Here is a 22,775-nt window from a genome sequence, read left to right on the forward strand (position 1 = left end):
AAACTCCAAATCTTTTCTAGATTCTTTGTTTCTACCAGTCACATAATGCAAAAATACTTACGTGTTCTTGAAAGAACCAGGACTCTGCCCCTACTTCATCCCTCTACCAAGAGGATGTAGCCTTTTCTAGCAGCTGGACCATCAGAAATAAGTGTTTTAGGGTTTTGTGACCTAGAATAGATTAAATTCAAGATTCCTGTCCTCCACTTGCTAAAAAACTTGCTCCTGGCTGGGAAAAAGTCACAGAGGGAATTCAGACTCAAAATGCCATTAACTCCCCAGTGTTAGGTAGAACTAAACCCAGATCTCTAAGTGTTCTCACTCTGAACTGAGGGTAAAGAATACTTCAAATACACTTGCTTAGATTTCATGCACATGTACCAAACGAAAAGAAAAAGGCTTACTAAAAATATGCACCTTTATTCAAATAAGGTTATCTCTGAACTCCAAGTATCAATTTACATCAGTCAGAAACAAACATGAAACTGTCAGCCGTTTGAATTTAAAATAATAAAAAGAAAAAAGTTGACTTTTTTTTTGGTGTTACAGTCATCGATCATTGAGAAAGGTCAGATTTTTTTCCCACAGAAGTTACAAACCAGAGCAATTAATTTACAAACCGTAAACCAGGTCATTTACAAACCATATTGCGCATTTGACTTGTGAAAGGTTCAGGGGTGACCATGTGTTTAACAAACCCCCACCAGTGCAAGCCCATTATTTTGTCATTGCCAAATATTTGCACTTATTACCCACGATTCAAATATAACCTGTTCTCCCTAATACTGTCCAACTGCATTCTGCATCTTTTCCTCCTAGCTGTGAAACCTTTCTGGATAAGAATCAAACACATTGTCACTGCTGAAAGACACCTAGCAGGAGGCTACATTGACTGAAAAATATTCTCAGAATCCTAATTTGTTGCTATCACTTCAAGAACAGACAGGACCAAAGTTGAGCTGGGCAGCTGGCAGTTTTCTTTTGATCCAGTGAGTTATGGAAGCTCCAAGGGAGTCAGCCATGAGATGAATCATGAAGCAAAGTCCCCAGTTTTGTGGTGTCCCATATCAGACCTTCTGTTCCCTACCACAGAAGTTTTCTCATAGCGTGTGCAAGCCACGTCTGACCCAGCAGGCTCCTCCTGAAAACAGAAGGCTCCAAGCTTCCGTCTAGACATCGCCCCAAGCTGCCCTTCTTTCTAACCAAACAAACAGAAGAAGGGGCTGCTCCAGCTTTAAACCAAAAGAATGGGTGGGTAAATTCACAGTAACAAAAATCCAGGCTCATTCCAATGGACACATCAGAACTGCCCCTCATTCTGCCAGATATGTATCAAAATACTTTCTGCATAAGGGGTTTTGCAAAGCCTGCTGTGACAGGAGTTCTGTTTGGATGTTGCGTTGATGCAAGAAGGTCTGCAACTGAAAGGAAACACCACTGTACAATTTCAGAACCATTTAAGAAAATATAGTAAGTTTCATTACAAGAGTCCGGGTTGTAATAGCTTAGACTCAAGGCACCTGGAAATATTTGCTGGTGTTGAAAGAACCGAAGAGATTAATTCCAGTGGGTTATTCTGCTTTATCTGAAAAGTTGTTTATTCATTGATTAGCCTGAGGCAGTAGTTTTTCTCATTAGTACACCAAAATCTGCTCAAATTTAGAAATGAATCTATAAAGCTATACCGCTTGGAGTATCCTCCATACTGCAGATGTGTTAATTGGTGTGTAGCCAGTGTCATTTTCTTAGTATACACAGACATTCGCTTTTTGGACACTGTTCTTAAAGTAACAAAATATATTGCATAGATTTATCATTTTTCCAAACTGACAGGCACGATACTGAAGTGTTCTTCATTACAGTGAATTTGGCAGCACGTGTTGCACTCCAAGGGAGCAGACTGCAGAAATGCAATAGGAGTAGTCACATTACAGATCATTTTTTGCAGATTCAGATAAACAGATTAACAGTTCTAAGTGAAATATCCTGATGCATTTGTGTATTTTATAGAATTTAGGAAACCACAGAAATACTTATTCTAATTCTACATACAACTCAAGGACAAAGTTACCACAGATATGTAAACAAGGCAAAATCAATTAATTTCACATTCCTAAGTTGGGCCCTCTGCTTTTTTTCTTTCTTTCCTGAAGCAAATGTTCACTTGATAAGCAGTATCAAAGACACAAGTTCAGTCTTATGCTTTTGATATCCAAACAGGAATTGACACAAAACACTGGTTCTACAGATTAACAAACATGTCTGAAGCAAGTTTGTAAAGAAATGGGTTAACACTCAATAGTTGCAGTTTACAATACTCACCATGTCAAGATTTAAACCAAAGTATCTGTACTTGATACATGAAAGACACAAGACAGCTTTAGAAAAGTAAAGACAAATTCACACACTAAATACATCCTTGATACAATCAGACTGGAAGATGGATAAACCAATCACCTTTGTTGGGAAAGTTCTACAAATCTCCCCAAAAAATTACAGACAGACTTGAAACCATGAAAAAAGAAATCAGCCCCACAACGTACTTGAAGAAACTACTTTATCACATTTTTTCTCACTGCCCAAAATCAAACTGCAAAACAGGGAGAGAAGCCTTTCTTTGCATGTTCTGTATAACTGTTTTTTTACATCAAGTATCAAGAGTATATCAAAAGGCCTGTCTTTGTGTCCACATATTAAAAAGGGTTTAAATAAGAATTAACTAAAATATTCCTATACTGTTAAATCCAAGTGGTAAACAAATAAAATGTCTATAATAAATTTTTACCTGCTAAAAAAAACCCAAATCCCACAGAAGAATGGTTCTTTGAGGTCTGGGATTTTTTACCTTCTTTTTATTTATTTATTTTTTTTTAACTGCTATGTCAGGACACTTAGTAGCAAGTTTTCTGCACAAATCATCCATCTGCAATTCACACTCTGAACAAACACCAAGCCTGGGTGTTTCAACTCCTCCTCTGGAATCTTAACAAAAGCAGAGGAACGGGGAGTTTGCCTTTCAGTATTTGTGAGAAAGTCAGCTGAAAACACAGACAGGGTGCACTGTCTTACCCCATCCAGCAATTGCTCCCTGTTTTTAGCATCAACACTTTAAATGGGAACTCATTTTATTTAACAAAATTCAATAATTTATAATATTGAACGATATCCAACACTAAAATTTCCCTTATTTACAGAAGCGTAGAATTTTCTGTGCATACAGACTGGTGTTATGTACACACAAACGGAAAGGGTCATCAAAAGAACTTTTTGGCTGCTGCTTCTTGTTGGCTCCTGAAAGAAAAGGCAGAAAATAATTCTTCAAGTCTTTTTAATTTGAAACTAGCTAACTGCTTTACATTTTCATTTATTTGAAGATTAGGAGATTCCAATCCTTATTAATAGAGACTTAGAGAAAATATAAGTCATATCACAAAAACAGAATATTTTTTTTCCATTCACAAAGACACAGGTAGCATCACTGGACTTCCAATTTTGCATCAGACACAAAAGGAAAAAAAACAAACAACCCCACGTGAACAAACAAACTGACTTTTAAAATACTCTTGAACATTTTCTGAAGCTTCTCAGTATCTGATTTGCCTAAATATCAGGGAAAGAATTGACTTTAAGAGGGATTTCCTTTTACCCTCTGGCACAGATCATTAGTTTTCTTAGTGGATACAGACACTGTGGATCAACCACATCCAGGTGCTGGAATTACAAAGAACTGCAGGGGACCAGCTCCTTGTTTGTCTTGGAAATCATCATTCCAGCTCATGGCAAAAACACTACCAAGCATGGAGGTTGTCCTTTTCATCAATGCAAATAGAATTCCACATTATGACGTCACAAGGAGGGGGAAGAGAAGAGAAAGACCATCCCAGTGAAAAGAAAAAAGAAAAAAGAAAAAAGAAAAAAGAAAAAAGAAAAAAGAAAAAAGAAAAAAGAAAAAAGAAAAAAGAAAAAAGAAAAAAGAAAAAAGAAAAAAGAAAAAAGAAAAAAGAAAAAAGAAAAAAGAAAAGCAAAGCCAAGCAAAGGAAAAAAAAGGACACAACAGTCAGGTTGAACCAGGTCAGGTTCCCACTTGATACATGGTGGGTGAATGGGGATAGAATAAACCAAATTTCATTATGATAATTCAGCATTTCCAGTGGGTTCTGGAAATGGTAAATTTTGCATTCTCAGAGGTTTTGAAGGCCTGACCCGTTTAAACCCCAAGTGACCCTATCTGAATTCAGCATGGACCCCGTTTGGAGCAGAAGACTGAACTGGAGACCTCCCAAGGTCTCTTCCAATCGGAATGATTGCTTGCTTTAACAAGATTAACACAATTATACCATTCCAATGACATTATCAGTCAGCAGTTCTAAAACTATTTGCCCTGCTGTCTTTAAGCCACACGAGACTTACCTATACATTACATAACCAATGAATAACACAGTTTGCACTGCCACAAATACGAAGAAATGCATTGTAGATAAGCAGGATGGAAACGGTGGCAACTCTGGACACTTTTGTTTCTCACCAGATGGCTAAAAACCAAGAAAAGAGCAAACAAGACATCCCATCAGAAGACTCAAAAAACAAGGGCTTTGCAATGTGATGTAAAAATCAGAGATGATGGAGAGAAACTACAGTACTCTGAAAAAATAATCTTACTACTCATCTCACTCTCCCCTCCCACCTTTACACTTCTCAGACAAATTACCTGATGTTAAATTGAGGCTTACATAGGAAAGAATCCATAAATACGGTAAATTAATCAAGGACCTTCTACAGATCATAAGCTAATTCAGCTTAACTGCTACCTAGGCTAGACTAAGGTATTGCTGAATGTGAACACAGTCTTTTTTTTTTTGTATTAAGAAGCCTTAAGCAGAGCCTGCCTGAGTTTTCCCTGATTAAAGCTCTCCCTTGTGTGCAGAAGCACCACAGAATCTCCTCTGTACAGAGCTGTTAAGTAGGGGGGGAAACACAAAAAGAAAGCACCTAGAAAACCTAATTGCTTGACCTTGTTTCCACAGGAAATTAGACTAAAAATCATGCTCTTTGTGCAAAACTTCTCATCAAGACCCAGATCATGCAGTTAGGTCAAGGCAGCATAGTTTTAGTGAAGCAGCTTAATGAAGGATTAATTGCTCCCTAAATTGCATGCTGGCTCTCCCTAGCTTTTCACTAAGAGCCAGAGAAAGCCGTGTTACACTCACACTTACACTCGCAGCACATAAATTACCGTGTTGCGCTGCACCAAGTGCTCTATGTCCCTCTTCACTACGTGAAGGTGTTCTTTGATGTCATTGAAGTGCTGGGTTGTTTCATAGACTCCTGCAGAGCCAGGGTGCTGAGCCCCACTGATGGACCTCAGAGCATCAGTCACAGAACTTCTGAAACAAGACAAACAACAAACCAGCTTTCGTCACACACCAGCCTTTCTACAAACAGCAGCTATTCTGGACAGCTTTTAGCTCATTTGAATTAGGCTGAAATACATAATTGCACCAAAAAGCAGCAAATGCTACTAGCTTTCAAGAATACCTCTCAAGAAATAATCCTTTAGCCAAACTACGATTTTTAAAAATCGCTCATTGTGCAGACAGCTGCCAATTGCAGAGTGCCCCATCTCTCAGTCACGCTGAGAATAAGAACTAGCAAATATTCTGTTGCCAGACATCTGCTTTGCCTGCCTGACTGCTGAGGGCTACAGAACAAGAGTTCTGTCTCAGGCGCTGGCCAGGGCTCTAGGATCAGCAGAGTTTAATGCAATCTTTGCAGAAACCCAAAAGCTGTTTGAAAAACAAATAAATAAATAAATAAAATCAGTCATGTAAGAAATAAAAACAAGGAAGAGGCTTTAGGGATAAGAAAAGATTTAGATACATCCTTGTTTTGTGATTACCATTTATACGAGGAACTCAATTCCCATATGCATTGTCAAAATACTTAATATTATCTTATTGTGAATTCATTTTCCTTCTACAACAAATGAAATTAAATCCAGAAAAACTTGAGGTTTCATATCTAATTTGGTTTGAAGTAAACTAGTCAATGAAAGAAAAAAACCTTAATCTCTAATCAATATGTTTATATAATTTTCCCCTACTGTGCTGTTTCTTTTGAGTTGCAAAGAGGATTATTCTACAGCAAAAATATTTATCATGTGAATGATAATCTCTTCATTATTAACAGAACAGACAATCAAAATGTATGCCTCTGGATTTCTGTTTAATTTATTTAAAACTTTCCATTTGGTCGAGATGGAAGCACACTTCAACGCTTTCATGGAGCACTCCTAACTCTCTGTAGAGTGGTCAGCAATTTTTCATTTACCTGGACTTGCAATTAATGTGATAATGATAATTTTAGAAGTAAATTTCTCACTGGAAGGTTTTACCTTAAATAACCTGTCATGTCCACTGCCTCATGCCCACTGCCAGTAATTCAGTCTTTCCACACACCTCACAGTGTTATAACACAAGTGGGACACTCCCTTGGTTCTTCTCCCTCCTAACAGAACCATCTCTACATAATGAACAGAAATCTGCACACCCGCCTTCCCCCAGACCAATCCAGACTTTGTTAAAAGCAAAATAACTTCCCTTAATAGACACGCCTGTATCAAATCGAATTTCTATTGACTTTTGCATTAATAACACCCTGCTGACAGTTTCTATTGTAGGAACATGCAAGATTCTTCTGTAATCAGGTGATAAGAAATCCACAATCTTGCCAAGAAAATTACTTGGCCCCTAAGTCCTTTTCCTGCGGGATGACAAGCGATGCACAGAGGGGCTGTTTATTTCTCTCTCTAAATAAAGCATTTCCTTAATCTAAGAAAAGTATTAAGATGATGTTACGCAAACTGTGAGCTGGTAAGTAGTCACTAAAAGGGCAGACTGCCAATGTTAACAAGAAAATCTAATTTGCTTGCAAGGTATAAAGATTTGTCAAGAATATTAACATAAAAGCTTCTGTGGAAGAACAAGTGCAAAAATGGAAGCACTCTAATCTTTATTCCACAAAAAAGTGACCTACTTAGATAAATCACAGGAGCTGCCCTTAAACTAATATGGGGTGGGGGAAGCACAACTGAAGGAATTGTTTTTCTCCTTATTTTTTTAAATACAAGGTAAGTAATGCTATGTTTTAGCTGCCGCAAATGAAGGGCTAAACCAGGCTAAAGCCATTCCTGATTAAGACAGCAACAGTAAAACATCTTAAAGGGAGTACTGAGACACCCCCATCAAACACAAGCATCTTCACAAATCTATTTCAGCAGTATAGCATGTTCAAGATAAGGGGTTTACTTCATTGTTTTTAAAGGGGCTGAACTAAGCTGTTGAATTTCATTATATAAATAATGGAATTTCATTATAAAAAAGAGACAAGTTATGGCTCTTAGCAATCGTTGGGGCATGAACTGACTTTATTACAGAAATTAAATATATGCAGGGAGTCTTCACTAAGGAACTGACACAAACGTCAAGTTTGTCAATACTGTCTCACTGAAATAATACAGAGGATTTAAATGGAAATTATAAAATTCAAACCACAGCCATAATATTTGGAAGGTGTTTACCTCATTTCCTTTACTTGTCTAATGACCTCTTCTTGGGTTTTCACAACTGTCTCTATCTCTTGCTGGAAAACCTGGTAGGGGCAGGGGGGAAAAAAGATCAACATATCTTGGAAAAAAAAATTAATCCCACAGCTGGAATCAGGCTGGGCTCTGAATCACCATGGGGTTTATTTACCTGTCCCTGCTGACCTGGAGACCCAGCTCCTCTTTTGGCAATCTCTTCTGTGACTGCAGAGACATATTTCCTCTGCTCATCCAGAATCATGTCCAGCTGTCTGTTAAGCTGTTTGATTTCCAGGTGAATTCGATTCTGCCCCTCAAAGATTTGCCTCAGTTCACGATCACTCACAGTTTCAAAAACATCATCTGCTGCTAAGAAAAAACACAGGGGCTTTTTACACATGTGCACATCCCTCACAAGTTGCATTGGATCATTCTCCTTGCTCCCTTAACATATTCACATCCATCTACCTTCTCCTACAACTTCACCATCCCAACGTCCACAAGACTCTGTGGCAAAGGGATTATTTCTTATCAAAGAAAGGCTGAACCATATCTCAAAAATGCAGATCAAAATAACCTATAGGACCTTTAGAACATAATGTCATAATGTATCACTGTGCAATAAAGGTGACAACCTGAAATTTCACCTCTAGATGCCCCAAGTACATTCCCGGTGTATTTGCAGTCACATACGGCTATTAAAATCCACGGAAGTAACAAATGACTTCCATTATATTTTCAAATAATTGGGTTCTTGTCTGCCCAGCATTAGGCAAGCATTAAAAAGCTTTTCCATGGTAAGCACATGTTCCAAGATATGCACAGGCCACCTTTAAAAAAGTTTTCTATGAATGTGCAGAAACAGACCAAAAAGATGTCCTTTAATGAAAAAGGCCATGCTGTCTTAATCACCACCTTACAGAGATGCATGACCTCCTCTCCCTTCTGTTGTTCATAATTCCCACCATGTTTCCAGTCATTCATTTTGTTCTCAATACAGGCACCACCAGGATAACTTTAGAAACAGGAAACAAATTACAGTAAAGATTTTAAAATAATGTAAGTAACATCAGTGGGAGCTTAGCAAGATCAGCCAGAGTATCCCTAGTTCAGAACATCCTGGAAAACAAATGTTTTCCTGGACAACTGAAAAATAGCTCAAATAACTTACCTGGCTGTCCTTGCACATCAGGATGTTCCCTTTGAAATTCTTCCTTCTTCTTGTCCAATTCTTGCTGAAAGTGTTCAAACTCTTCTTGATACTTCTCTTTATCTTTCTGAGGGATTTCTGCATCTGGTGTTGGCTTTAAAACATTATCAGAAGGAAGGGCACGTGTGAGATTTTTTCATGTTCTTCCCCACTCTTAACACAACTGACTCTCCTGGTCAGATTTCAGAAGTGAACACCTAACAAAATTACTGCAGCACATTCTACATTCAACTGAAGTGAAAAATCACACATTCCCATGTAGATCCAATAGAAAATTTTCCCAATACAAAATTAAAACAAGTTTAACAAGCATAAATGCTTTTTAGCAGTATGGAATCATCCTAGAAGTAAGGAAAGTTGAAAGTGAGAACAGATATTTGCCCACTTCCAAAAGAAAATGTACTTTATAATACTGCATGGTTTGATTTAACATCATGAGTTTTGTTGCTTCAGTGGTGCTTCCAGAATTCTGGTCTTGAGAACATTAATGACAATATTACTGAAACATTACAATACTAGTTTAATTTTTCTAAACCACATGACAGCACAGCCACATGTCAAAATTGTGAGACAGGAATGCCACGTACGACTTAAGAGGAAATACCATAATTTGGTGCTGCACATACAATAATATGTACAATAAAATATTTTACTAATCATGCATAAAAATTCTTACTGCTTCCTTCCCAGGTTCAGTCAACTGGAAGGTCAGAAATGACAGCACATCATGGTCATCTGTATTCAACAAACAAACAAAAAACCACCTTACAAATGTGTCTAACTCCCAAGCCAACCTTACACTTGCAAAGGATCTTCAAAAAACTGCATCCTCACAAGTGTTTGTGCAGTGGGGAATGAGAATCTACAGGGGCTTTGTCAGGAAAAAATGAAAACTCTTTAGCTGCAGCAAGGAAAAGTCCAAAGCATGTAAGTAATTTGGGACTGTAAGAGGGTTCATTACATCCCCATGGTCAAAAATTAGTATAATGGATCAACATGAGTAGTTAAAACCCAACCACCCAACCAAACTTTCTTGCAAGCCTTACAAGTCCCCACAGCATTTGCCATAATTTTTAACGTTTTCTACCTGCAAGTCCCCCTGTGGCTGCAGATATTCCAAAATACCCTTGAGATGGCAACACCATATCTTCCACTTTGGCACAAAACTCGTAGTCCTCTTTATCCGGAGTAAAGCCATTATTAATTAATACCTAAAAGGACAAACACTTATGATTTTCACCACATTTTTGTGTTAATTTTTTTGTCAGTTCGCAGTAATGCTCACAAAATACAACTTTATTGGGTAACTCAGCTCATAAAAAACTATTTATGTTTGAAAGAGACATTTTTACCAACATTTTACATAAGCATTCTATTTGCAAAAGTCCACATCCTAAGAAGGTTCTGGGCAACACAGAACTGATCTACACCAGTCATCCCTTGCAGTTGTGATTCAAAGCTGAAGGAAATTCTGCAGATGCATCCCCAGAGAAAGAGAGAACTGCTAAGTTTAGCAGCCACATCTGGGACATGGAGCTCCCAGAGGAGGCATCAGGCCCCAGGTGAGAACGGAGCAGCCTTGGAGGCTGAAGTTTAACTTTCATTCAGGAGTGACAGGCAGCTTTTCCCATGACAACACAGTACAAGGTCTGCCCTCTTCTAGGTACAGTCATGTCTACTTTTAGAGAAACTTCTACTACAAAATGATAGCTCTGCACTTTATGGCTGCTACCTGTGAATGTATGAACAGCACCTTTCCAGAAGGGATCAGGTGCCAACAAACACACACTCTGTAGCTTTCACAACCTGGCACCATATTAGTATTTTTCTCTCCTTACCTAGAAGGAATTCACAATCAGCTAGTATTTAGAGAAGCCTTAAAGACCCCCTTATACCAGTGGGTTTTAGTCTTTAGTCTTGAAAGCCCTACTATTTCTTGGAGGTGAGAAGCCCCAAGTAGAAAATTTAAATCTACTGTTGAAGAGTTTTAGGGTTTTAGCCACATTTCAAGAACCTCTGGTTCAAAAATCAGCTATAAAACCCTCTGTAACTCTTAGATTAGCTTAAGAAATACCAAGCTCAGGAGCAGCTCAATCACCGGTAGCTAAAACAGATCCTGGCTTTGGGACACCTCTCCAGGCAAGTCCAGAGCAACAGAAGGGTTTGAGCATATCATGAGCATATCATTTGCACAACTGCCTCCTAAGTCACATCAGAAAAATCAGCAATACCTGCATTGCAATGCAGCCAAAACGCTGGAACTGGCATATTTGTTGCAACTCTGGGAAAATCCAATCTCCCATTTAAGAAGCTGAGAAAAACAAGTAATTGTGTTATTTGGGACTCACAGTCAGTGTTTTTTGGTAGTAGGTGATCTTGACTCGCACAGGATAGGGCTTGTTCCGAAAGTCCCTCTGACAGGATGCCAGGGCTTGCGTGGATCCATCGCTGTGCAAAAAGGGAACATCAATAAAACTCTGTGTTATCATTAATCAGCTGCAACAAAAAAGGGTCTGACTCTCACTAAGCAACCTCAGCACAGTTTTTCAATCTGCAAGCTTTTCCAGGCTGTTCTGCAATTGCACTGAGCTTTCTGCAGGGATCTCCAGTACTGACTGCATGCTGTACTCAGGACACAATGCAGAGGGAATGCAGCAATGGGGAGGTCTGTTTTCTGAGATACATCCTAAGATACAATTTTTTGATATATTCCCGCACCCAGGAACCTAGATGGAAATAACTGCACCAACTGAGCTAGACACCTCTCCTCTCCGAAATCCAAAAAGGTGTCCATTGTGCTGCTGATAAACAATTGGAAACCAAAATTAATACAACTAATTTAACAGCAATTTGCTTTCAGTCAGTCACTTCTGCCAATTATTATCTGTGTGTGGAGGATCCCCATAAGCAATAGTCTGTACTGTACCTGTATTCATCTGAGTTCATCCATCCCAAAGGGCATATGCCAATAAAATATCCATCAGTTGCCAATTTCTCTGCTGTTACTGCCAAAGCAGTGTTTTAACAAATAAAAACCATCAAATGTAAAGGAAACAACAAAGTTTTGTATGAAAGAAGCCTTTATAATGCTTCTTAAAGGGTTTAATGGAACAATTCATCATTCAAAAGCAAGCATTCAGCAATAACGCTGAAAATAAACTTACTTCTGATGGTCATACAGCAGCTTTCCATTGTTGCCTACAACAATCACTCCGGGATTGTTTTTCTAGGGAAAGACATGGCACACAAATGGATTAGTTTAATGTGAAGGGAAATATCAGCAACATCTGTGAAAGCCTTCTGCTAAAATCAGTCTAAAACATCTACAAGCAAGCCAAAGTTGTGCAGGGAAAGCAATAGCACCCAAGCAGACCTACTACGTATTCTTTAAGTTTCAGGATCATTCTGGACTGGAAAATTGAGAATTGAATACAGCAACTGTCATTCTCATCAGCTACAAAATCTTTGCTGCTGAGCTGCCTCAAAGCAGATTTCTCCCAAGAAAAAGAGCATCTCTGAAGACATGCATAGAAATTGGTGTTTCCAGTGGAAGGGAAACCTGACTAATTTTAGCCTTTAAAGTGAAAGAGGGGAAGAGTAAGAAAACAACATCGTAGCTTCTTCCTCAACAGGCAGGAAATGAATTTGTCATCTTTGCTGCAAGAGTTTCCTTCCAACCAACCTTCCCATCATTGTCAAACGAATCAAAGAAAATTCCAACACCGTTCCATTTATCAGCTGCCCCGAAAACAGGACCTTCCAAGCCTTGCTCTTCCGTAAACCAGATTGCCTATGAAGAAAGCAAAACGTCATAAGTCAAGATTCACTTTTAAAGCACATTTGTTCTTCTCAGTTACATTAAACCGCTCCTACCAATCCATCAGCTCCAATGCGGCCTCTTCCTGTAACTCGAAAGGTCACTTCTACTTCCCAGTATTCAAATATTGATTTGTTTTTTGTCCACACGGAGCCCTTCTGGCTTTTCAAGGAGGTTGTTATACGGATCTGATCTGCACTTGGGATGGCATCTATAAAGAAAACAAGATGTTCTAACTTTCTGCTTAGCAGTACAAAAGAACGACAGGCATACATTCAGAGAGAGATTCATTTGCTTGCATTAAAGAACATTACTTTCAGGGATTATTTTCTTGAAAAAGAAGGGGGAAAAACTCATCTATAGACAGTTGCCTTCATGTCACTTGCATCATGACGTCAAGTAAAAAAAAAGGTACATTTGAGAATTAAGCAGTAGCAACTAAGTTAAAGTCTGACAAAAACCAAAACCACAGAAGTTACTGCAGAGAAACTGTGAAGATGGAACTGTAAATGTCAACACATTTCACAAGGGGGGACACCCAGGAAAGGCAACGAGCCTTTGGGAGCACCACGGAACCCTTAACCCAGAGCGCACAGAAACAAACGCTCTTCAACCAAGTCCTATTTGCATTTCGAGCTTTGAGACGCCGAAAGCCAGCGGTTTGTGTGGCAGCAGGGCCCGGGCCGAGCTGGAGCGCGGCAGCAGTGACACATCAGCACTTCCCGGCAGCGCCGCCAGTGCCCTCCCCGGGCCCGCGGCCGCCGCACCACGAGCCCATCGGGCCATGGGCGCCTTCGCACCTGCGGGCGGGCCCGGGCACCTCCTCGCCGCCGCCGCATCTCCCGTGCCACGTGGAGCCCGAGGGCACGGCCGGCACCTACGGCCAGCTTCGCCCGCGGCTTCTCCCCGAGAGCCCGCGTCCCCCGAGCGGACCCTGCCGCCTCCACCCCGGGAACGCCGCCGGCCCGGCCCCGGCACCCCCGCCCGGCACTTACTGCCCGTGTGCACCCAGAACGGCACCGTGCCATCCGCCTGCACCAGGTGCGGCCCTTTGAAGCTGTACTTGTACTCGAAGCGCCGATGCGGCGCAGCCGCCGCGCCCTCCGTGGCCTGTGCACCGGAGAGCGCCGGGCGGCCGAGGGCGAGCAGAAGCAGCACCAGCGGGGCGAGCGGCGCCGCCATCTTGGCCGAGCTGCGGGGCAATGCACAGGGCCAGCGGGGCGGCCCCTGATTGGCCGAGCGCGGGGGCGGGCACGTGAGGGGCGGGGGGAGAGGCGGGACCGCGGTGAGGGCGGGCTGAGGGCGGGGCTGAGGGCGGGCTGAGGGCCGGGAGAGGGCGGGGAGAGGGCGGGGCTGAGGGCGGGCTGAGGGCCGGGAGAGGGCGGGCTGAGGGCCGGGAGAGGGCGGGGAGAGGGCGGGCTGAGGGCCGGGAGAGGGCGGGGAGAGGGCGGGGCTGAGGGCGGGCTGAGGGCCGGGAGAGGGCGGGCTGAGGGCCGGGAGAGGGCGGGCTGAGGGCCGGGAGAGGGCGGGCTGAGGGCCGGGAGAGGGCGGGCTGAGGGCGGGCTGAGGGCCGGGCACCGGGGCGGGTACCGGGCACCGGGCACGATCGGAGCGTGGCCCCGGTCCCGGTCCCTCCTGGTGAATTTCCGAGTAGCCCCGGGTCCGAGGGGCCGTGCGCTGTGAGCTGGGGCGCGGATCAGCCGCGTTCGTGCGGCCTCTCAGGCACCTGCGAGCCGCTAACGGTGCACAGAATGTCTGAAAGATAAATACGCCGTTCGTTCCCCTCAATGTTACTTCCTTAGCAAAGACGGCGCATCCACCAGCTCTTTTCGGTTCATTTGCAGAGCAGTCGGAAGTCCCGCAGGAAAATGCACGCTGTTTCTCCAACATGCGAGACAGCCTTCCGCAAGGTGAGCAAGCCAAAGCTCAGGTGGCAGGCCCGCGCCAGCCGTGAGCGGTGACAGCGGTGACAGATGGGGACAGCCCCGACACTGCCAGGATGGGAAACACGGCCGGTGTCAGCGCGTAGCGTCACACAGCGGGGCAGGGCTTGTCAAACCGAGAGTTAAACCAAGCACTGAACCAACAGTTAAGAGCTTTCTTTTCCATTCTCCTCATATTCAGCCTGTCTCGCTGCCTTATTGGAGAAGAAAATACTTATCAGGAGTGTTTTTCTTTTTCAGTTTCTTTACACCCTTGGGTTTTGTTCTACATTTTTCACACCCATTTGATTCTGACATCCCTTCTTTTCCTCTTAATCTGCAAATATGAGCAATCTAAGACTCACTACGTAGGTTCAGAGCCTGCTAAAAAAGAGGAGGCATTTGGGAGAGATTAAGTTATTTTTCTAAAATGGCACACATTTCCTTCAGCGTGGGTGAAAGTAAAACCTTACATTCTCACTTCTTTTTCAGCTACACAAAGGAGTAAGCAAATATATGACCAGATGAAACTTGGCAAGCAAAATGTTTCTGAGATAAATTTTAGAATGTCTGCATATAAATATATTGAGGATTCTTGAGCAGTTAACACTTGTTTCTATAGAGAAAGAAGTGCTTGATGTTTTGTTTTGTATAGTGTCTTCCATCCAACAATATTCTAAACCATCCCTGATTTATGAATCTATTTTGCATTTTTTAGAGCATATGTGTGGGAGATGTCATGGGAATTGGGAGTCTCTTCTTGGCAGCTTTCTAGACACAGAAAACTCAGCAGTTTTTCTGTCCTTTAAAGATCTAGAAAGTAATTTTTTCCAGTAAAATTCTGGAATTACTTCAGGGGATAAAATGGTGTGTGCCTCAGAGGTCCAAGCAGGGCAGCATGAGGCCCTCTCCTGTCTGCTTCCTCCATTTGCCAGTAACCTCAGAATTAATGCCTATGAAATACCAGAACCACGCTGAAGGAGACTAGAAAGCCAAAAACTCAAGCCTTGAAACAATTCCTTCTTACCCACTCACCCACACGTATGAGAGCAGGCTGAAATTTTGCCATTTAGAGGCATTGGCATAGACACTGTCTTAGCAATTGTGCATGGAGGATTTGTAAAACCTCCTTTGAAAATGGAAACTCCTTCAAAAGTCTTCTTCCCAGGCACGGAAAGCTGCCCTCCAATCTGCTGTGACATGCAGGAAAACATCCAGAGACTCCCAAAATTATAGATATTAGCAGTTTAGACTCTTCAAGGTAAGTCTCTTCAAATTGTTTTGCTACATGAGCTCCCTAGAGGAAACAAAAATGTTTCCTATTTGTAAGAACTTTTTGAATTCTGTCCTGAAAATTACGTTTGAATTCAAACCCAGTAACAGGGAAATGAAGGTTCAGCAAAGAGAACAGAAAATAGGCCACTGGATTGGATTGACAGGAACTGCCTGCACTGGCAGTTTGATAATCTGTATAATCATAATTTTGTACAATCATAACAAATGAAATACCTTCATTATCTCAAATTCTGCCTGGAAGTACTTAGTATAATTTGTCTATCATTATTCTTATAAAAATGCCGTGACATTTCCCATAAATCTTGTCAGGAAGTCAAAACCCCTGTGAACATGCAGTAGCTACAAATCTCTCTTTCAGCCTCCAGAGCTCTGAGCATTTGGACACCTTAACAAGCCCACACTGGAAAGGGCAGAGGAGAAAAAAGGAAAACAAATGAGGCTCCAGTGAGTGAACTCCTAAAAAGTGTGGGGAGAATCACTGCTTATGCTAATAAACTTTTGAGATATCTTGTGTTAACTTGAGGATTTTGAGCAGGAATGCAAGACCTGTCTGGTCTCCTCCGATCTCGGTGACTAGTCCGTGATTTTTATAAATATCCCTGAAGGCAAGCCTTTGCACACAGGCAGAGTTATTTTCTGTGTCACAATAGATGGGAATGCTGAAACAGACTGGGTTTTTTGCACTGGCTGTGCTTTAATATATGTGCAGTTAATTAAATGCTGTGTGGAAGTCACAGAGGATTTTACTTTTGGTTTTACCTGAGACCATGCCTTAGCATTTGAGCCTTAACTCAGCTTTATAAAGCCACTCATTGAAGCCAAAGACTCACTGTCCTTGAGTTGCCCCGGGTAACAATGGATAGGGAAAGCCCTGGGCATCTTAGAGAGCATTACCTTGTCTCGTTATTTCTGTTTATCAAATCAGTGAAGGGAAAGTGGGCTTTCAGCAATTTAAAGCCCCTCTTCAACAACCAGCCCGATTTAATCGCAACTCCAAGACATCTGGAAGTAACAATTTTTCTTTTTAGAATAATAAAATTATTAAGATTGGAAAAGACCTCTAAGATCATCAATCCAGCCTTTTAAAAAAATCTCCTTTTTTTGACAGAAGAATTTCTTAAGATGTATCACAATTAAAAAAAGGCAATATATTGAGCCCTGTTTTTCTGTGCTTCATCTCCCTGTCACAGCCTTGCGGATTCTCCCTTGCTCCTCCTCCTAGACCAGCAATCTGTGTGTGAAAGTGTATTATTTAATTTCAATTACAATGTTAATTACAGAAGACAAGTGGTTACTGAATCTTGCACCGTAATTAATCAACCTGATATTTACTTACTCCGTTGCTCACACTGGATTAAGCTGGGTCTGGACAAGCAGGGCAAGGAAAGTGAGTGACAGGAGCATTATCATGGCACACTGTCTCCCATTGGGAAAGTTCATCTTCCTTCTGAAAGAGACGCCTTCAGGGATCATGGAATTTGAATTCCCTGTGAATTTGGTGTCATCTTAGCTTGACCAGCTCTGGAAGAACATATTAACCTCCTCTTGTGATTTTCAGAAAACCATTCTAATTTAGCAAGTAATTAAGGGTCACATGTAGGATAAAGAGCTAGATAAGCTTGGATTACGCACAGGAAGCTTTGTTTCCAAGGCAACCCGAGCAGAGGGGGTGTTAATGCTGAGGTCAGGCACTTAATGAACTGGGAATGGTTTCTGGCTGCAAAATGTATTCGAACCGGGCACGGCGAACTAACAACCGCATTACCATTTAATGATTTGATGAGAGAAAACAAATGCCTACAGGGCTACTTATCGGGCAAATACTGCAGAAAAAGCTTACAGGCGGTGCCACCGTTCTGCTAAGCGAGGTCAGGAGAAGTCCAAAGCGATGACGCTTGACAAGCCCGAAATACTGCGGTCAGCACGGATGGATTTGGTGGCTTCCCAGTGCGAAGGTGTCGCGGTGTGCGTCAGCTGCCGCTGCTGACCCACTCAGCCCGTGCTGCGCTCTGTGCCTCCCCAGGCTGGTGCTGCCCGCAGCCTGTGGCATCGCCCTGCGGGATTCAGCGCGCTGCAAAGCGAGACAGCTCTTCCTAGAGCTCCGGACGCAATCCGCTCCTGGGACTTGAGACTCTGGGAATTAATCCCTCGGGGCATTTGACAGGGCAAATCTCACACACAAATACCATGCGCATGGATAAAGTGGCCAAACAGCTCATCTCTAGCAAAATAGATGGATTTAGTAAAACACGGTAATGTTTTCAAAAATGATTCTTGCATTGTTTTGTTCTGTATGCCTAAGGAACAGCTGGGAATGAGATGGCTGTGCTTGAAGAATATTAGAGAGTACAGAAATTGGAGATGAGCCATTAAGTACCTTTTCAGTTCACTTGGACCTTGGCTCTGTGAGAGAAAGAATTGCACGGGCATTTTTCAGAGCTTTCTTTAAAACAAGCAGGCATTTTCTGCTTTTTGGGACAATCAGGATATTCTGTAAGGCTGGGGTGTTCTTGAGGCAGGAACACAGGCACCTCTAATTTTGTGCCACGCTTTTTTCGAAATATGTGGATGCATAAATCACGGCAACTTTAGAGGCCAGCTGATCTCTCTTTTTCTTCTGTGTAGCCTTGGAATAAAAGCAGATGATTTTACATTAGGCCACCTGTTTGCACAGTGGAATTGAAACACTCTGCTCTTTCAAACAGGAACTGTAGGACTTTCAGTTAAGGGTAACTGTGCTGAAGGTGAGCTGGCAAAACCTGAGCCGCTCACAATGGTAAAAAACAAACCAACACACAAAAAAGCAAACCAACCAAAAAACCCCAAACCAAGCTAACGAACAAACATCCAGAAGGGAATTTACCTTCTTTGCTCACAGGTAGACAGAAGAGAAAAAAAAACAAAAAAACTAAAAAAGTAATAGCCTTAAATAAGTTAAAAGTTTGAACAGCGGCAAGGAGAATTTATGCAAAATATTAGGGGATATTTTGCTTTTCTTCCAACTGCCAAATACCTGGCGAGAGGGCCAACAAGGCTGTAGCCTTTCTACACAGGACTTATGAGGATGCCATCACATGTTGTTTGGTTGATATTTTTTTGAGACACAATTTGATAATTATTCGTGGATCAAGGCTAAATCTTACAAATAATAGCTGGACATCAATTAAAGGGCATCATGCCTTCCACAGCCCACTTCATAAAAAAGGCTAGTTTCAAAAGTATGCATCAATTGGGTGCTAAATCCACTAAAGGAACTGCAAAGAGCTTAACATGCTTGGCAAAATCAAATGCCTTAATCCAACTTTGGCCTGTAGAAGTTTCAAGGTGGCAATTACTGGCTTGATAGCGACCAGAGTCAGGCCATCTGAGATGAAATCAAGCTGCACCATCTTCACTTTCCTCTTCAGTGAGAGATCCCCTTCTAACATGTGGTGCTGTGCTGCTGGGTGGCTCTTTTTTATTTGAATCTTATTAAAATGAACAATTGGGCCATTCATGTTTATCTCAAACAGGGATGAGCTGAACAGATTTAAAACCATCTAAACCTCTTTGAACATTAGGAGTTGTCAAATTTAGAATGTCTTTATTAGAATGACCCAGAAGTGAGCCATAAAAACCGTGTGAGCATCCCTGCCTTTGAACTTTGCCTTCTGGACTGCAGGCTCTGGATGAGCTGCCCATGTGATTCTCAGCACAGCTTGAACCACCCAATTTCTCACTGCTGCCTCTCTTCTGGTTGTGTGACAAGTCCCTGTCACTTGTCAGACGTCTCCCCCAGGCTCGCCTCTGCTACACTTTTGTTATCTCCCTTGTTTTATCTCCCCTCCCTACCTTTGCTGATTTCTTTCTCTGGCACATTTCTCTCTGTGCTGACTCTAGGTCTTCCCTCAGCTCTGCCCAAGTTTCCATGTCCTTGCTGTTTCTCTAAAGCATGTCCCAGTCTCAGTGGGGAGGGCAATATAGGGCATGATCCCCAATGCATCTCTTGATGAACAGAGAACCATCCAGATAATTCCATTTGCAGTGCAAGCACATCACTGCCACTTGTCTCTATTTCTGTATGTGAGCAGGAAGGAGTTCTCAGTGGGTTTGGTAACCAAAGGAATAAGCATGGGGAAGTCCCCTTCAGCTGAGTTTTACTGAGAAGAGCTCTTGGAAACACCACGAAGAAACCCGTGGAACCCAAGGGAGAAGAGACCATTGAGACACCCGCACCAAATTCTTTGCTGTCACCCCTTGTGTTTTGTGCCTGCAAATGAAATTTGTAAACCTATTAAACATTACCCCATGTGAATTTTTACCAAACTAACATTTCTAGAGTGACCCAAACCGAGGAAAAGCCATTTTCAGACTACGAGAGGACTTTCCAGCCTCTCCTCTGCTGCTTGCTTGCTTTCTCCAGCTTTACTGATGTCAGTGATTGCTGGATACACTGCCATCTGCCGCCTCTCCTGCAGGGATGGCTGCCAAATTCCCTCTGAGGTCAAAGATGAGGATTATTGGCCCCTGATGGTAGGGGCCACAGATGACATGGCCTGAAAATGCAACCAGGTCCCAGCAGAAAAAAATGAAAGATGCTCCACTCTAGCAAAGGCAATGTTGATTACAGAGGTGATTTGGCTCGTGGCACTCCAGGAGCTTCGCAGCCATTGAATTGCTCTCTGTGTCTGAAGGAAAATGCAGGGTTTACCAGCTTTGCATCTTTCTTGGCTGTTTTATAGCTATGGCTGGATGGCTATGGGCACCTGTTTGGAGGAACTGGTTGTAACTTTGTTCTCTAGGAAATGTCTTTCCAACAGCCAGCAAGAGATCCCTCATTTTCCTGACAGCCAAAAGAAAATAAGTGACCACACATTAAAGTGGAAAGAGTCCAGTTTAGAATGTGAATAGAGCTACAAGTTATCAAGCATAAACACAAACCCAAAGAACTCGCTGTTTGTATACTGATTGAGTTTTCTATACACAGGTAAAAAAAATTAAAAAAAAAAAAAAAGTGAGGAAAGGAGGAGCCCTGACACTTTATTACTCATCTACATAAATAGATAATCAAAACTGTCACAACTGAAAAGTTCATTGTCTTCTTGAGCTGACTGGAGGAGTCTCAGCTCCACTTTTCTCTTTTCATCCAATAGGAAACAGCTTAGCTGCTGGATTTTGAAGAATTTTGAGAGTTGACTGTTTGTCCTGAGCCTGTGCCAGAGATTCCAGACCTGTCATCATAGGGCAGCCTCTTCCTGGAGGCCTAAAACTGTTGCTTACTTGGACAAACAGCCTGAAAGAGCATCCTGTGCCCACGTGTGTGCCTAGATTGGATATAAAGAAATTCAGAAACAGCAGAGGACTGTGTTTAACACAGAGATTTGCAGTGTCACCTTCAAAAAGCTCACAGAATTATTTCTGAGCCTTGTCAGGCAACACCAACAATACAGCAAGGCATTTTTGTACTCTCCTCTGGCACTCAGAATACTCTCAGTAGCTGGGAACTACAGAGCTGCTCTTGAAAACCAGGAGCTGGTATCAACCCACCTAGAGAATACATGGAAAATACAGAGTGTTTAATGTCATGCTAACCCTTTTTTAGGGTTAGGATTTTATGCATTTGCATATGGCAAAGGCAGAAGATCTGGCTCCAGCTGTAGTGACAACAGGTTTAATACTCTGATGGCAGAACTTTCAATTAAAAAAAAAAAAAGAAAAAAAGAGAAAAAACAAAGAATGCCAAGAATGCTGGCCAAAGTGTGGGCATTCATTTAGTGCTGGAATTGTCCCTTTCTCTCCCAAAACTCAAACCTTCATAGCTATTTCCTTCATGCAGTTGTTTCCCTTCTCAGTTTAGTTTTGAACCACAGGAGTTTGTTTGGGTTTTGAGGATGGTTGGTTTTGGTGGAATGGTTTTGGTTGTGGGGTTTTTTTTGGTGTTTTTTTTTTTTGGTGTGGTGCTCTTTTTTGTTTTTGTTTTTTTTTGTTTGTTTGGGGGGGGGTTTTTTGGGTTTTTTTGGTTTTTTTTGGTTTTTTTGCTAAGCCCTCATTAACTCCACTCACGCTGTCTCACTCTGTTTGCCAGTGGTTAAGTAGTGCTTTTTTTAAAAAGCAACCAATTAGCACCTCATCAGCTTCAATTAGAGGAGACAAAAGCAGTGTAAAGATAACTCAGTGAGAGGGGGTGGCACAACATCATGTAATCACTTAAGACAGCGGTGAGCATTCACTGTACTGGTTGTGCCGGGCTGGGCCTATTCACCTTTTCCTGCTTCCTGCTTCTTTCTGGATGCATTTAAGACTTTTTTTTTTTTCTTTTTTTCTTTTTTTTTTTCTTTCCTTTTTTTTTAATTTTTCTTTTTTTTTTTTTTTTTTTTTTTCTGGGAAGCCAGGCCTCCCAGGAGTCTCAGAGTCTGTCATTCAGGGCTACCTGTTTACAGCTCAGCGACCAGAAGGACCTAAACAATCCTATATTGTACGCCCAGTGCTTCCTTAAACTTAGGCCTCTACAAAGGCATGTTTTCAGAAGCTGGGCAGAATAAGTTAAAGGCTGGCTTTATACTCATTAAGTGTTCTGCTTGTACTGTCTTCTAATTACATGGCAGGGCAACAATGTCTTTTTTTTTTTTGTCAATGGCGTTCTTTGGAGCAGTTAATTTGGTGCCTGTACTAAATGCCCCCAAACATTAATTAGTGTGGAAGGAACCCTAATTTCCTCGGCAGCTTTCCTCTCCATTTACTTCCCTTGTTTTCACATAGGCTTGGATGAGCCTCTATAATGAAATTACCTCATTAATGCCTTTATTCTTTCAAAGTAATTCATTCAAGATCTACCATTTAGTTTTAATTTGGTGCTGTCAAAAGCAAAAGGTGCATTCATGTCTTTGATTAGTGCATTTTTTTCCTCTCTAAAGAGTGGACAGATTTAAATTATTAAGATGGCAAGTAGTGAGTTATAATTGGATACAAGCA

General features: G+C 41.8%; 1 protein-coding gene across 2 annotated transcripts; it reads right to left on the bottom strand.

Moving 5' to 3' along the window:
* Positions 1-400: 400 nt before the first annotated feature.
* LMAN1 (lectin, mannose binding 1) lies at positions 401-13,806 on the bottom strand. Of its 2 annotated transcripts, none has more exons than XM_058824514.1 (13): positions 13,602-13,806; positions 12,663-12,817; positions 12,472-12,579; positions 11,954-12,015; positions 11,138-11,237; positions 9,877-10,000; positions 9,466-9,524; positions 8,751-8,883; positions 7,752-7,945; positions 7,577-7,647; positions 5,234-5,384; positions 4,411-4,532; positions 401-3,291 (listed from the first exon to the last, which is right to left on the bottom strand). In XM_058824514.1, exons 1-13 carry the CDS (start codon positions 13,786-13,788, stop codon positions 3,255-3,257), a joined length of 1,503 nt encoding a protein of 500 aa, XP_058680497.1. In that variant the 5' UTR covers positions 13,789-13,806; the 3' UTR covers positions 401-3,254. The 2 variants fall into 2 exon arrangements, with proteins under 2 accessions (XP_058680497.1, XP_058680495.1); XM_058824512.1 differs by having other exon boundaries at positions 7,752-7,948.
* Between the last annotated feature and the right edge of the window lie 8,969 nt (positions 13,807-22,775).

The sequence above is a fragment of the Ammospiza caudacuta genome, chromosome Z (genome assembly GCF_027887145.1).
Source record: "Ammospiza caudacuta isolate bAmmCau1 chromosome Z, bAmmCau1.pri, whole genome shotgun sequence".
NCBI classification, from domain to species: Eukaryota; Metazoa; Chordata; class Aves; order Passeriformes; family Passerellidae; genus Ammospiza; species Ammospiza caudacuta.

What these genes read in the sequence shown, in the direction of transcription:
- LMAN1 (XM_058824512.1), bottom strand. Translation starts at nt 13,788, where the DNA reads ATGGCGGCGCCGCTCGCCCCGCTGGTGCTGCTTCTGCTCGCCCTCGGC. An exon ending in CTGCTGTATGACCATCAGAA is followed by an intron (nt 11,238 to 11,953) that starts GTAAGTTTATTT and finishes CTTTTTGCACAG; the next exon opens with CGATGGATCCACGCAAGCCC. An exon ending in CTCCAGGTCAGCAGGGACAG is followed by an intron (nt 7,648 to 7,751) that starts GTAAATAAACCC and finishes TGCCCCTACCAG; the next exon opens with GTTTTCCAGCAAGAGATAGA.